The 12,031-nt window shown below is 33.5% G+C and overlaps 2 protein-coding genes across 2 annotated transcripts in view; one reads left to right on the top strand and one right to left on the bottom strand.

Annotated features, from left to right (window-relative positions):
• Positions 1 to 12,031, bottom strand: part of LOC134851282 (uncharacterized) — a 534,247-nt gene that overhangs the window by 354,920 nt on the left and 167,296 nt on the right. The window lies entirely within an intron of this gene.
• LOC134851340 (aquaporin-5-like) lies at positions 7,864 to 9,029 on the top strand (the record flags this gene model as incomplete). The annotated part of the gene is given in 2 exon segments (XM_063867382.1): positions 7,864 to 8,463; positions 8,855 to 9,029. Coding segments are annotated over 2 exon segments (210 nt in total), but the record flags the coding sequence as incomplete, so codon positions are not given.

The raw sequence follows: 12,031 nt of genomic DNA on the forward strand, positions 1-12,031 counted from the left end.
CACTTTTTCTTATTACGAATTTTTCGCTGGATTAGAATAAATTTGTAATAGTTGGGACTAATCAGATCTGAAAAGGGTCAGTAAGATTTCTATCATGACTTGTTCAATTATTACCGTACGCTCATCTAATAAGAGCGGCTTGTACGAACCCCTAGATGTAGAAAAAATATGTTTATACTGGATACCCAAACTGCTAAAAAAATATATCTAATTTGTTGCTAAGAAATTGTTTAGTTGAATTAAAGCAACAGTTTGCTGATCGGAAACTAAGTACTTTTTTAAATTCCTAGCATTATGCTAGAAATCTCAGCATTACGCTAGAAAGAGAAATTGACAATTTATTATGTTTGCAGAAAATCTTATCTTTTGTGAATTTTTTGAAATCGTTTTGAAAAAGAATGACAACAGCTGGGCTGGACGACTAACACGGTTGGAAGCTTTTTATTTTCTTGTTAATTCGTTTTCAGGAAGGGAACAGCCTTGATTATTATTTACATAATTCAAACAATAATTAGAGCAACATACCAACTTGGAAAAACACCAAAAACGCCAGTTAGCTGCCTGTCGAGTGGTGTCTTACAACAAGTGGTGTCTTTGTTGGTGGAGCAAACAACAAAGAATTCCATTAATTTCCGATTACCAAAAAACATTCATCAAAAAATCGTTAACACAAATTTAAAGATCCCGTATAAGATGCAGAACTGAATTTAGTTGACTATTTTGACAATTCAATAAGTCCTCAATTAACTTTTTGTATAAGGCATAAAGATGATGAATATTGAACGAACCCCATTTTTCAGTTTTTTTTGTTGCGGCTCGTCATTGTTTCTGTGTTTCGTAACCTGACTTTACGTTTGTTATTTGAGAATGCGTCATGAATTTCGTGATCGGTGATTATTTCATTGTTTGGTAAGCATGGATGCTGCCTCCTTATGATTTTAGTAGTCTTTAACGTTAGTATTTCGTATATATGCAACTCCTTGATGTAACAGAACTTAAACTTTTCTTTTAGTTTGTGGAAATTGTCTGTTTTTCGCAAAGTGAAACAATTTCGGAGAATCAGCTTTTGTTGTTTCTCAATTATTACTTATTCGAATTTTTTGTAGCATTTCCATATAATTATACAGCATACTGATAAATTGGTTGAAGAAAAATTTTGTAAATGATTGAAAATTGAATTTGGTTAAATAATTGCCGCAAGTGCTATGAAATGGAGAAGTTTCCAAATAACCTTTTAAAAATTTTTTGAATGTGAAACTTGAAACAGCTTATCATCCAAATAACGGGCAAGCTACTTTGGGGACGTTTCTGCAATTATATTGATCAATTGGTTAAAAACGGTCCAAATTTGTTTTATTTTTTGACTTAGAGTAAATTTGTTTTCAATAAGCCATGTCTTAACACTTTCTAAATCGTTTGTTTTTGCATCTTTTTTCTTTTTTTTTGGTAGAAACTAGGCTGCAATCATCCGCATAAAGGGTTACTTTTGAGTTCACACAAGCCTTCGGCAGATCATTTATATAAATTAGAAAAATAAGGGGCCCCAAAACTGACACTTAGGCGACAGGTTTTGAAATCCTTAGGCGACAGGTTTTGAACTCGATACCGTGTTCTCTACTACTAGATATTGAGACCGATATTTCAATTGATATTAATTTTTCCGTGTTCCCCCTTAATCCATAAACTCTACATTTCTTTATTAGTATTCCATGGTCAACAACGTCAACAGCTTTTGAAAGATCAAGCATTGTACAAGTCATTGTATCTTTGTTCCCTGAAAAACGCCTATCACATTCAGTTAATTCAGTCATTGCTTCAACCGTGCCTCGTTTACTACGAAAGCCAAACTGTTCGTCAGCCGGATTTCATACTTCTGCAAAAAAATAAATTATCCATTTAAACATAACTTTTTCAAAAAGGTTTGCCACAGTGGGAATTTAAAACATTGGTCTATAGTTGTTTCACTCAGTCTGTAGTGCAATTTTTTGAACTGGTTGAATTTTTCCAAGCAAGTAGGGAAATTGCAATCAGACAGTGATTTTTTGATTAGGATTGATTTCATTTCGCAAGTTTTTAATAAGAAAACTGCTTTGCTCGTAGGTGTCTTGACCATCCTTGGCTTTAAGTCCCTTAAATATGTTTTAAAATTTCAGTCACGCTAGTTTCGTTCATATACACAGTATTTTTTTCCATTATGTGGGCTAAATTTGCAGATAATTTGAGCTGTTAGGATAATTTTTCTCCAACTGATGCAAAATGGGAACTAATTTCCTCAGATGACGGATATTTCTTTAAAGTTTGTTAAGTGTTTTTGCTTTTTATGTCATTGATTACACTGTAAAAGTTTTTCATGTTGGTATTTGAATTTGATTGTATTCAATTTTGATAGTGTGTGGCCTTGGCTTTGCGGCAAATTAGCTTATTTAAATTAGTAAGAGTTAGTTTGTTTTCTGTGGATGGATTTTCTTTATAGCGGCAGTGAACACTTTTTTTTGTTACAAGAATTTTAACAAAGTTTATGACCCAGCTTTTTTCAATTGGAACATTTGTTTTCTGATTTTTTCGAAAGTATCTGTCGAATTATTCTGCTACGTTTTCGGTTAAAAGATTCCAGTTGTAATCCATATTCAATTGCTCTAGTAAATCAGTCTCTTTATTTTTTGTAAATTTATCCTGGAACCAATATATTGCTTTCAAAAAAAATCGTTTTCATGGTTGTTTCCATGTTTTAATTGGTTCTTCATTGCTCTGATTAATGGTATGGTATTTGTTGTAAGAGACAATTGAATCGAGTGATGATCCGATACATTAAGCTCCTATACAGTTGTTTCAGCATAAATTTGCAAAAAAAGATCAAGGCAAGTCGAACTTCTTTCTGTATCTCTGTTGGTTTTAAGATCATTGAAAAATTCTAGTAGCAAATGTTCTGAGATTGCTCATCAGACTGGACAATACGTTGTTGTTTTTAGTCACGTCAATGTTAAAATGCCGCACAAAATATTCGCCCTTTTTGATTAAGTATTCAGCAAGCAAATCAAGAAGTTCTTCCGGTTCCGGTTCCTCTCCGCAATCTGTTAGTCATCCTTATAGGGCGATGTTTTTCCAACAAAAAGAGACCTGTTTCGACGTTTCTGTAAGTGCAATTACCATTGATAGATTGTTCGATTTCAACATACCCACGAACTCATCGAAATTTTGATTCTTTGATTTTATATTCTGCAATAAAGTGCTGTTAGATCTCGTTTTTGATAGCGATTTTAATTGCCGTTGCCTCAAGACTTCAGTTTTTTCGTTTGAAATTTTTTTGTTTTTTTATCTACTCAGTTGTGATGTTTATTTAGTTCAAAAGCCATCACAAATGTGCATTGACTGGAACAAAAACATAAGCAAGCATGGTCGTTGAAATAAGTAAATATTGAGTCTGATAATCCGGTTATTTATTTGTCAAACAAGACCTCAAAGCGTTTAGTGAAGCAAAAATCCGTAACGACTACCATTTGTACAGTACAACCAAAAATTATTTCAAATTTTCAACCGTTTTTGCATTCAGAACTTTAAGAATCAATGCTAAAGAATAGAACCGTGAAACTGCTTTTCTTGACTAGGATTTCTCTTGACAAGCAAGGCATCTGAGAACGAGGCTGAGCAGACAATTGCAAACCTTATTTCTAGAAGGTACTTCTTAATTTTTTTAAAAAGCGTTTAAAGAAGCAGAAATTCGTAACGCCCACAATTTGTACAGTACAATCGAAATTTATTTCAAATTTTCAATCGTTTTTGCCTTCAGAACTTAAACAATCTATGCTAAATATAGAACCGTGAAACCGCTTTTCTTAACTATGATTTCTCTTGACAAGCCAACAAGGCATCCGAGAACAAGGCTGAGCAGAAAATTGCAAAACTTTAATCCTAGAGGGTACTTTTGAAACTCTATTCAAATTTGAATTAGTAGTTCCTTTTTTCGGATAATCTGTGCTATTGCATTTTCTTCGAAGTAAAGTTGAAATGTGGTAGCAGAAAATTGCAAGCCAAAACTCAACTCTAGTACAATTTGATGTTTTCAAGTTTCTACTTAACATTTTAAGGATAGGCCAAGCAGAAAATTACAGAATTTTTGATTTATTTACTTAATTTACCGGCGGGAGTTTTTATATAATCGATGAAAAAAAAGTAAACAAATTTTTAAATTTTATCAGATGAATTTGGTTTACGTTACGTTTGCTATTGTCTAATCTGAGGAGAGCCATGAGATGGTTGAAATCGTATCCCCTCGCTCAGCTGTTTAATTTTTTATTCAAGTGTTCTGCTTAAACAGATTAGAAACAAAAAACTTTGAAATTTTTTTAAAATTTAAATCTAAAAAAAGACAAAAGTTTAATTTGAAAACGCTGCCAGACCCGAATTAGTTTGAAAAAATTGTTTGTTTCTCCAAGGAATTTCTTCTTGAGGATAATTTTGTGAAACAAATCAGTGATGCCAGATCAAAATCAGGCCAAATAAAAAAAACTAAAAAATGAATTTTGTCTCTTTATGTCCGAAACAGTGTATGTTTGCTCAATGAAACAGAACTTGAATATTTTTGTCGATAAATAATCAAATTTATCATGAGTTAGCAGTCTCAGTTTTTCCAGTTCACATCAGTGTGTTTCCACTTCTCCATTTCGTGCTTTCTTTTGCTCAGGCGATACATTAACGTAGAAACGGTTAATACGTCTTCATCTCATAATGCCGCAGCAGGCCATTTATTGTTGGTAGCGTTCCGCCTCTCCATTGATCTATTATCAAATTTTATCGGGTTTCTTCAGTTTTTGCAATTGCTTCACGCTTCTTACTGGCATGTATGTTGGGTACCATCATTCATTGCATTTAGCTGTTACTGCGCAGTTATTCGATTATGTAATATCACCTAGGCTTGCTATCTCGTTTCGTGCAAAGTTGAGGAATTAGCGACCAAGAAGTTTCTCAAACAAAATCGCAAGGTTTGCCTTAACTCAAATTTTTGTTTATGTTTCAATTCAATGGCTTTCAGAAATTTGAACTTGTTTTTTTTGCAACTTAAAAACGACCAAAGAAACCGACTGAATTTGACCTGCTCATTTTGCTGATAAATGAGCTTTAATACTAAATTCATCTCAGTTTAAATTCATCACTCTAAATTCATCTCACAACAATGTGGAGTTACCTTGTAACAGTCAGTAATAAGGAACGAAGGACAAACTACCAACCCAAAATGTGTCGACATCATATTGTTTTGCTTGCAAGAAATTACAAATCACAACACGACTGCTCGTATATCAGGGTGCAACCATGAATGTTCCCAGTGCAATTTTAAGGACAAATAAAAACTGGAAATTTGACATTGACAAAGAATTTTTTTTTCATGTTTATACCTTCAGTTCCCCCTATACGCTAAATATCTACAGAGGGATCGATTTAGTGTCTCGCATAGTAACAGTCAAAGCAATTGACTTGCCTCAACTCAAATGGATCGAAATATCAGCCGCTTGCGCATTATCCCAAACCGACCCAATTTGCATTTTTCAAACTTCCGTAACTTTTCAAAAAAATTCACAGGTGAATTTTTTTAAAAATTTTAACTCAATAAAACAATATCTGATAGTAGCATAGAAAATTTCCGCCAAAAACGTTCAAATAAAAAGCCGAAATATTACTAAATGAAAATTAATTTAAAACCTCCTGCATGTACTAAACTCAAGTCTGATTGACTGAAAACTAACTCTTTTGTAAAAGTGAAATATCTTCTCAAAATTCAGTTCAGTGGAGAGATTGTTCACATGGTCCCAGGACTTCTGCAGCCGACAAGTTAGTCTTTTTTCAAATAATTTTCCTATTTGTTATAACAAGACTGCTCGTATCAGGGCGAAACCTCTAATGATCCGGCAGAATTTTAATTAGTGCGGAGTCACTTAGATTAAAATAGATGATGAAGTTTTCAAAAATATATATATAAAACTCACATTTTCTTGATTTGTGTTGATTTAAAAAGTTAACCCATCAGCATGAAAAAAATTTTGGTTTGAATCTTCAGCTCCCTTTATACGCAAAACAACAAAAAGGGACCTATTCAGTGTCTGGCATCGTAAAAACCAAAATTTTTAATGATTTGCTTGAATTCAATTTCAGTGCACTATCCTGTCTTTCACACATTATCACAAACCGACCTAATCAGCAGTTTTCAGACCCCCTTATTATTGCAAAAAATGATCATAGGTGAAATTTTTTGAGCTCAAAAAAACAACATCGAAAAAATGGTATAAAAATTTTTTGTCAAAGATGTTTTGTTGAAAAGTCTAATATTGACTGAAAAAAAACCACCAAGCACAAAAATTCCGCTTTCCGTTTGAAAGTAAGAACATTAAGATTGCTCGCGTCATGGCTACAATTTGAATTTTTGACTACCTTTGTTGTATTGTTCAATTTGAAAAAAAGAAATTTGCAAAAAAAATACATAAAAAATGTTTTTTTTTAAAACATCCTCATACATGCTAGTGAAAAAAAAAGTTAAAAAAATTAGTGTGAATAACGTATTAATTAGAATAATTTGCATGCCTCAATTCAACTTGGTACAACTTCTAAGCCGGATTAACTATCCGACTACGCGGTAATAGCACGAAACAGCTGGCGCGTCATTTGTCCCCAAAAAAGCACTTTCTAAATTCCATAACATTACGAAAAATAATGACAGATGAAGTATATGTTTTTGAAATTCAGCTAAAGACAACAATACTTTTCAGATGCCTTAGAAAACTTGCCAAAAGTGTTTTTTTTTAACTCGAAGTTAGTCTGGATAGAAAGAACCACCCCGGGCACAAATATTCCGATTGTAAAAACCACCCCCTTGAACGCTACGTATAATACAAAGTGATATATTTACAATTTATTAAAAATTTGCACTTTTTCGTAAAATGAGTTTTGAATTGCTGGCATTTTTCCATTAATTTTTCGTTATGGAAACGTATGACCAGCGTTTTCAGTCTAGAGATTAACCTGGATTTCGGAATATTTATTTTTAAATCTTATTTTGTCCTCTTTTTAACATCAAGCTATAGGTTAAAGTTAAAATAGAAATTCAAATGAGGTAAAAGTTTGTCCAGATATGATTTAATTCATTTCACTCAAGAACTTGAATTTGGTTTTGCGTCAGAAGTTTTCAGCAGCACAAAAGGTTTAGAGGGTTATCAACAACTTGGGAAACAAATTTCTTCAATTCTGGAAACGCTGTCTGCAGATTTTCCAAGTTTGATTAACAGCAAAAAATGACAATTATTTTCTGGTTCTTGACATAACTTTTTTGAAATGATTTGCTTGTAACAGGTGTGTTAGTGCTAAACGCTGTCTCTATAGCAGAGAAAAGAAGGTCGAATCCGGAGCTAATTACAAACCCATGAAAACTTAGAATATTTAGCGCATCCACAGCTGTTCCCTTTTTTCACTCAAGTTAACTATAAAAATAAAAACCTGAGCTCATTTTTGTGAAAACACACCATCGGTGTGCGCCAATTTTGATAACAACTCAAAAAAAGCTGATTTAAGAATGATGCAAAATTTTGGCCTAGAAGTTGATACATTCCTTCCCCTTTCATCAGAAATTCTTGCAAGGACATAACTTTTTTTTCGTTCACAAATAGAGCTGCACTTTTTAGCAAACATGCCAATCTATAGTTGCTAGTCCGTAATTTACACAGTTTAGTTTCTCCGTGGAACCCAAAGTCACGGATTCAGTTTGCGTAACAGGTTGTCCAGTATTTATTTACAGATACCATTACACCCCAAACACACTCTTATCTCAATATATCAAAACCACGCTGTTTCTTACAATGATTTTAGTTTCAACAATCCTAATCGCTTCTATAACTGAAGTCGAAATTCCTATCTGAAAATACTATGACTCGTTTAGAGATTCTTATCTGAAAATTACAACTCGGAATTTGGTCAAATTTATCTGAAAATTCTGAACCAAACAGACTTCTAAAAGACAAACCGGCTGTACTTGTTGATCATTTAAGATATCTTATGTATAAAAGCATATCATCTCGCAAAAATATGACTTGGTCTTTTTGGTTTCAACTTAATCAAATCATGGTTTGTTTTTCTACCAATAAATTCTGCTGTAAAAGGGGCCTTACTAATAAATTACACCTTTGAGTCTGCGGTTAATTCTCATTTGCAAACGAAATCATTTTGACGATCAGAGATTAGTAAAAGATCAGTTATTAGATAAATATTGCAATTGGTTTTATCGAATTTTGGAAGTTTATTTAACTAACCTGTGATAAGAATAGGGGAGCGGGTGGTTGTAATAAATCAACTGGACTTGCCATCGTCCGATCATTTGCCCTGATAATTTTCACCTCAGCAAGTTGGTTGTTCTATTAGTTTTAAAAAGTTGAAGCGACAAACGTTAACAATGGGAAGAGAAGGATTTCCATTCAAGGATTACAGGTAAGATTTCCATTCAAGGATTACAGGTAAGATTTCCATTCAAGGATTACAGGTAATTTATATAGTGCTATATTCTACTGATTAACTGATCGAAAAATGTCTTCAGGTTTCGCCTTTAAAAAAATTGCCTGAAATTTTTTTAGATCCATAGTTTTGATTAATACGTGAATCAATATGGCCCAGATAAAGCAAAACTTTCAATGTAACTGTCAGATTTTTTCAAGCTTTAGTTTCGCCGCTAAAACTTTAAAGTACATATCGTGTTGGTAAAAATGTAGCCTTTTCCCCAGTCACTTATTTTCTTGCAAAAAGCACAGGTGAAAGAGTTGATGGGCGAAGAGCCGTTTTTGTCTCTTCCTAATTTCCTAATTAAATGTTTGTTTTTGTTTAGTCTGGGGACGGAGGACATCCGCAACTTCCATTTTTGGAAGGGGGTGATTGGAGAGGGAATTGCCACCATGTTTCTGGTGCTGTCTGTACTCACAGGGGGGACTTACGGGACCGGAACTGCCCCCGCCTACGGATACGCACTAGCATTCGGATTCTCTGTGCTCACATTAGTATACGTAAGTGTATCAATTTGGAGTTTTTCTCTTTATAGTCAGTCCCCTTCAGTGAATTATAGACACACCAAATTGAAAAATTTAACCGGGGGGATATAATTTATAACTTTTTTTAAACAAATATTCACTGAAGAAAGGCACACATTTTTGTTTTTACATTAGCTCATTTGAGCACAACGCCAAAGTGTGAATTTTTCTGAGTAATCACGAGAGATCTTGACTTAGAGCAAAAAGTAACGTTTTTTTGGCCAAAAGTCAAAATCATCTTGTCAATAAAGACTAATATCTGGTCTTACCCCCACTGAGTTTTCATAGATACTGCTCGGTTATATTGCATTTTTATCGTCTGTCTCTCTGAATTTCGAAAATAATCGTTTATAGTTTAGTAGATATGGTTTATATTGTTAATTATTCTCGTAGTTCACCAGCGCACTTCATGAAATTTATTTCATGGTCACGTTATTCAGGTCAGATTGATAATGGCCGTCATTTGAAGATTATATGAAGATATGAATTCATTGAACTTAAAATCTTTGTGTTGAACTTACTTTTGACTTGAAATATTCTACATGGAAAAACCAAAACAATGCTTATTCTGTTCAGTTTTTCAATCGCAATTGAGTGCATTGAATTGAAAAAGTACTATCGAAAATAAAAAATAATTGCCACTAGAAATCAGAAACCGAAAATTTTTTTGGTTTTTTTAGTAGACTGGAAATTTTATGGACCAGCTGACCATTTACTCTGATCACTTTTAAACTGCCGGTATTCATCTAGAAATGACGATAGCAAATTTGCTGTAAATCCGTAAAACATAAATCCAGGCCTAGTTTTTTTGCCCGCTGACAAAATAAGCTGAATTGAAAGATCCGGAAAACAACATTTTTGATATAGACCATATCATTACGAGGCCAACTGTGCACTGGATAGGCGCACAATTTTGTGTCTGTATGTTCCTGGATTTCCGAGACCAGTTTTTAAACATTTTCATAATTGTAAGTGGATTCCATTTCGAAAATTTCCAGGGATTCTGCGTACAAATATTTGTGACGTAACTTTTATCAACATATTAGTTTTGTTGCAGATTCCGCAAGAAGCGAACATAGCTTGTTATTCCGGATTCCGCAAATAAAAGCGGATTCCGCATTAGTAAAGTGGATTCTGCAAACTTATGCGGATTCCGCTTACAATTTGCGAATTCCACCTGCAGCTGCGGATTCCACGACAACTTCATTTTACTAAACATATAGATTATAATTGTTTTTGATTTCCGCAAACTGTTCCGGATTCCGCAAATTTTGTTGTTTGTTATGGATTCCGCAAAGTTGCCTGTTTTTGGAGCAATTTTGAGCAATACAGTTTCATACCTTTTTCCCGTGAAATCCAAAACATCAAAGAAGATCAAAGAAAATTGAGAATGTTGCGGATTCAGAGACAAATCCATTTTAGGCCTATTGGGGACTCCGCTTAAGTTTCACAAAATGCACAGTTTGGCCTCGTGAAGATTCTGGACAGCTACCAGCAGCCTTAAAAAGTTTGAGGTTTAAAAAAAGACTAGGCAAAATTTTTGTCTAAAAAATTGAGAAATTCAAGAAATCCTACACAATGTATTTCGGAACTTCCATCACATCAAACATTTCGTCATAAATTTGTTTATGCAATATTTTAATCTGGATTTAAGCTTCAAAAACCACTAACAAATGTCAAAGAGGTGTCTGTGTAGTCCAGAAGCGGTTTGGCACCATAAAATTAGATTTTTGTAATATTCCAAGCAACTGAAACTGCTACCTTCTAAAAACAACCCAAGTAAGTTCCACTGGTTACAAACAAAAACGAAGATTTCGAAATGATAACTAATGAAAACTGAAAACAAACCCTTCAAAGGAAGTTTTTAGTGAAAAAAAATAACAGAACATAGTTTGGCGCCTTTTTTGCAATGTTGCCATAAAACAATCGCTAACTGAAACGCTTGCATCTAGACGAAAGTTAGATTTGCGTAACTTTATTTTGTAATCATCCCGTTCAAAATTTTGGATCATATTTTGCCTTTTCTTATTTTCATTTAGAAAAAAAAAATCTATCCCGATGATAGCTTAAAAGCAATGAAACACGAAGAAATAACCTCCCACACTCACGTTCAATTTTGTTTTCAAATCATGAAAATATTTAAAAACCCTTACTGGTATTGCCACCATGCTCACAGGTAATTGCCACCATCTGAAAAAAGCTACTAAATACAGCTTTCTGTTTCGACTACTCTCGAATGTGTGTGGTGAGGAAACATGGCGTAAAAACAGGTTTTCGACCTTATTATAGAACCTCAAAAGAAGCTGGTAAAGGGTCTATTCTGACATCCAATTATTACTCTCAGATTCAGAATTGGCTCGGAATTCAATTTTTTGAAATGCTCTGACTTTAATTACACAGAATAATTTAAACTGACCTTATAAATTGAATTTTTCTTATAATTCACTTCTTTGTATATTTTCCATGCTAACATCATTTTCTTTGTGTACTATTTTTAAATTAACTTATGGGCAAAAAAAATGTTTAGAAAAATTGAAAAACATTTTGAAAATGAGCGTGGTCGAAACTTTTTGGGTACTACCACAGCAAATAGCTATTTTGCCTAAAAAGTTCAGTAATGAACATTCAAAATTAATTCTAAATGCTGCTTACGAGGCTAGACTGGGATTCTTTGGTTTTATCTTGAAAAAACTCCGTAATCCCTGTATAGTATCTGTAAAATCCCTGTAAAATCATGAAATCTACTCAAGAAGTATTTTGAGAAAGCGCTAAGTTTTTTAATTGGTTGGCAACATTTTTTCTGAAACTTGATAGTAAAAACTTAAATCTTCTCGTAAAATAATAGGCTTGATGCCTCCGATTTGCAGAGGATCTATGAAAAGCTATCAACCAGTCTGTGCATAGTCAGTTTGAATTATCTTCTGGTTACACTATTCATCTGGTACCACTATTCCAGCCAAAATAGTTCAGGTTGTGGT

Source organism: Symsagittifera roscoffensis, chromosome 1 (genome assembly GCF_963678635.1).
Source record: "Symsagittifera roscoffensis chromosome 1, txSymRosc1.1, whole genome shotgun sequence".
Taxonomy (NCBI): Eukaryota; Metazoa; Xenacoelomorpha; order Acoela; family Convolutidae; genus Symsagittifera; species Symsagittifera roscoffensis.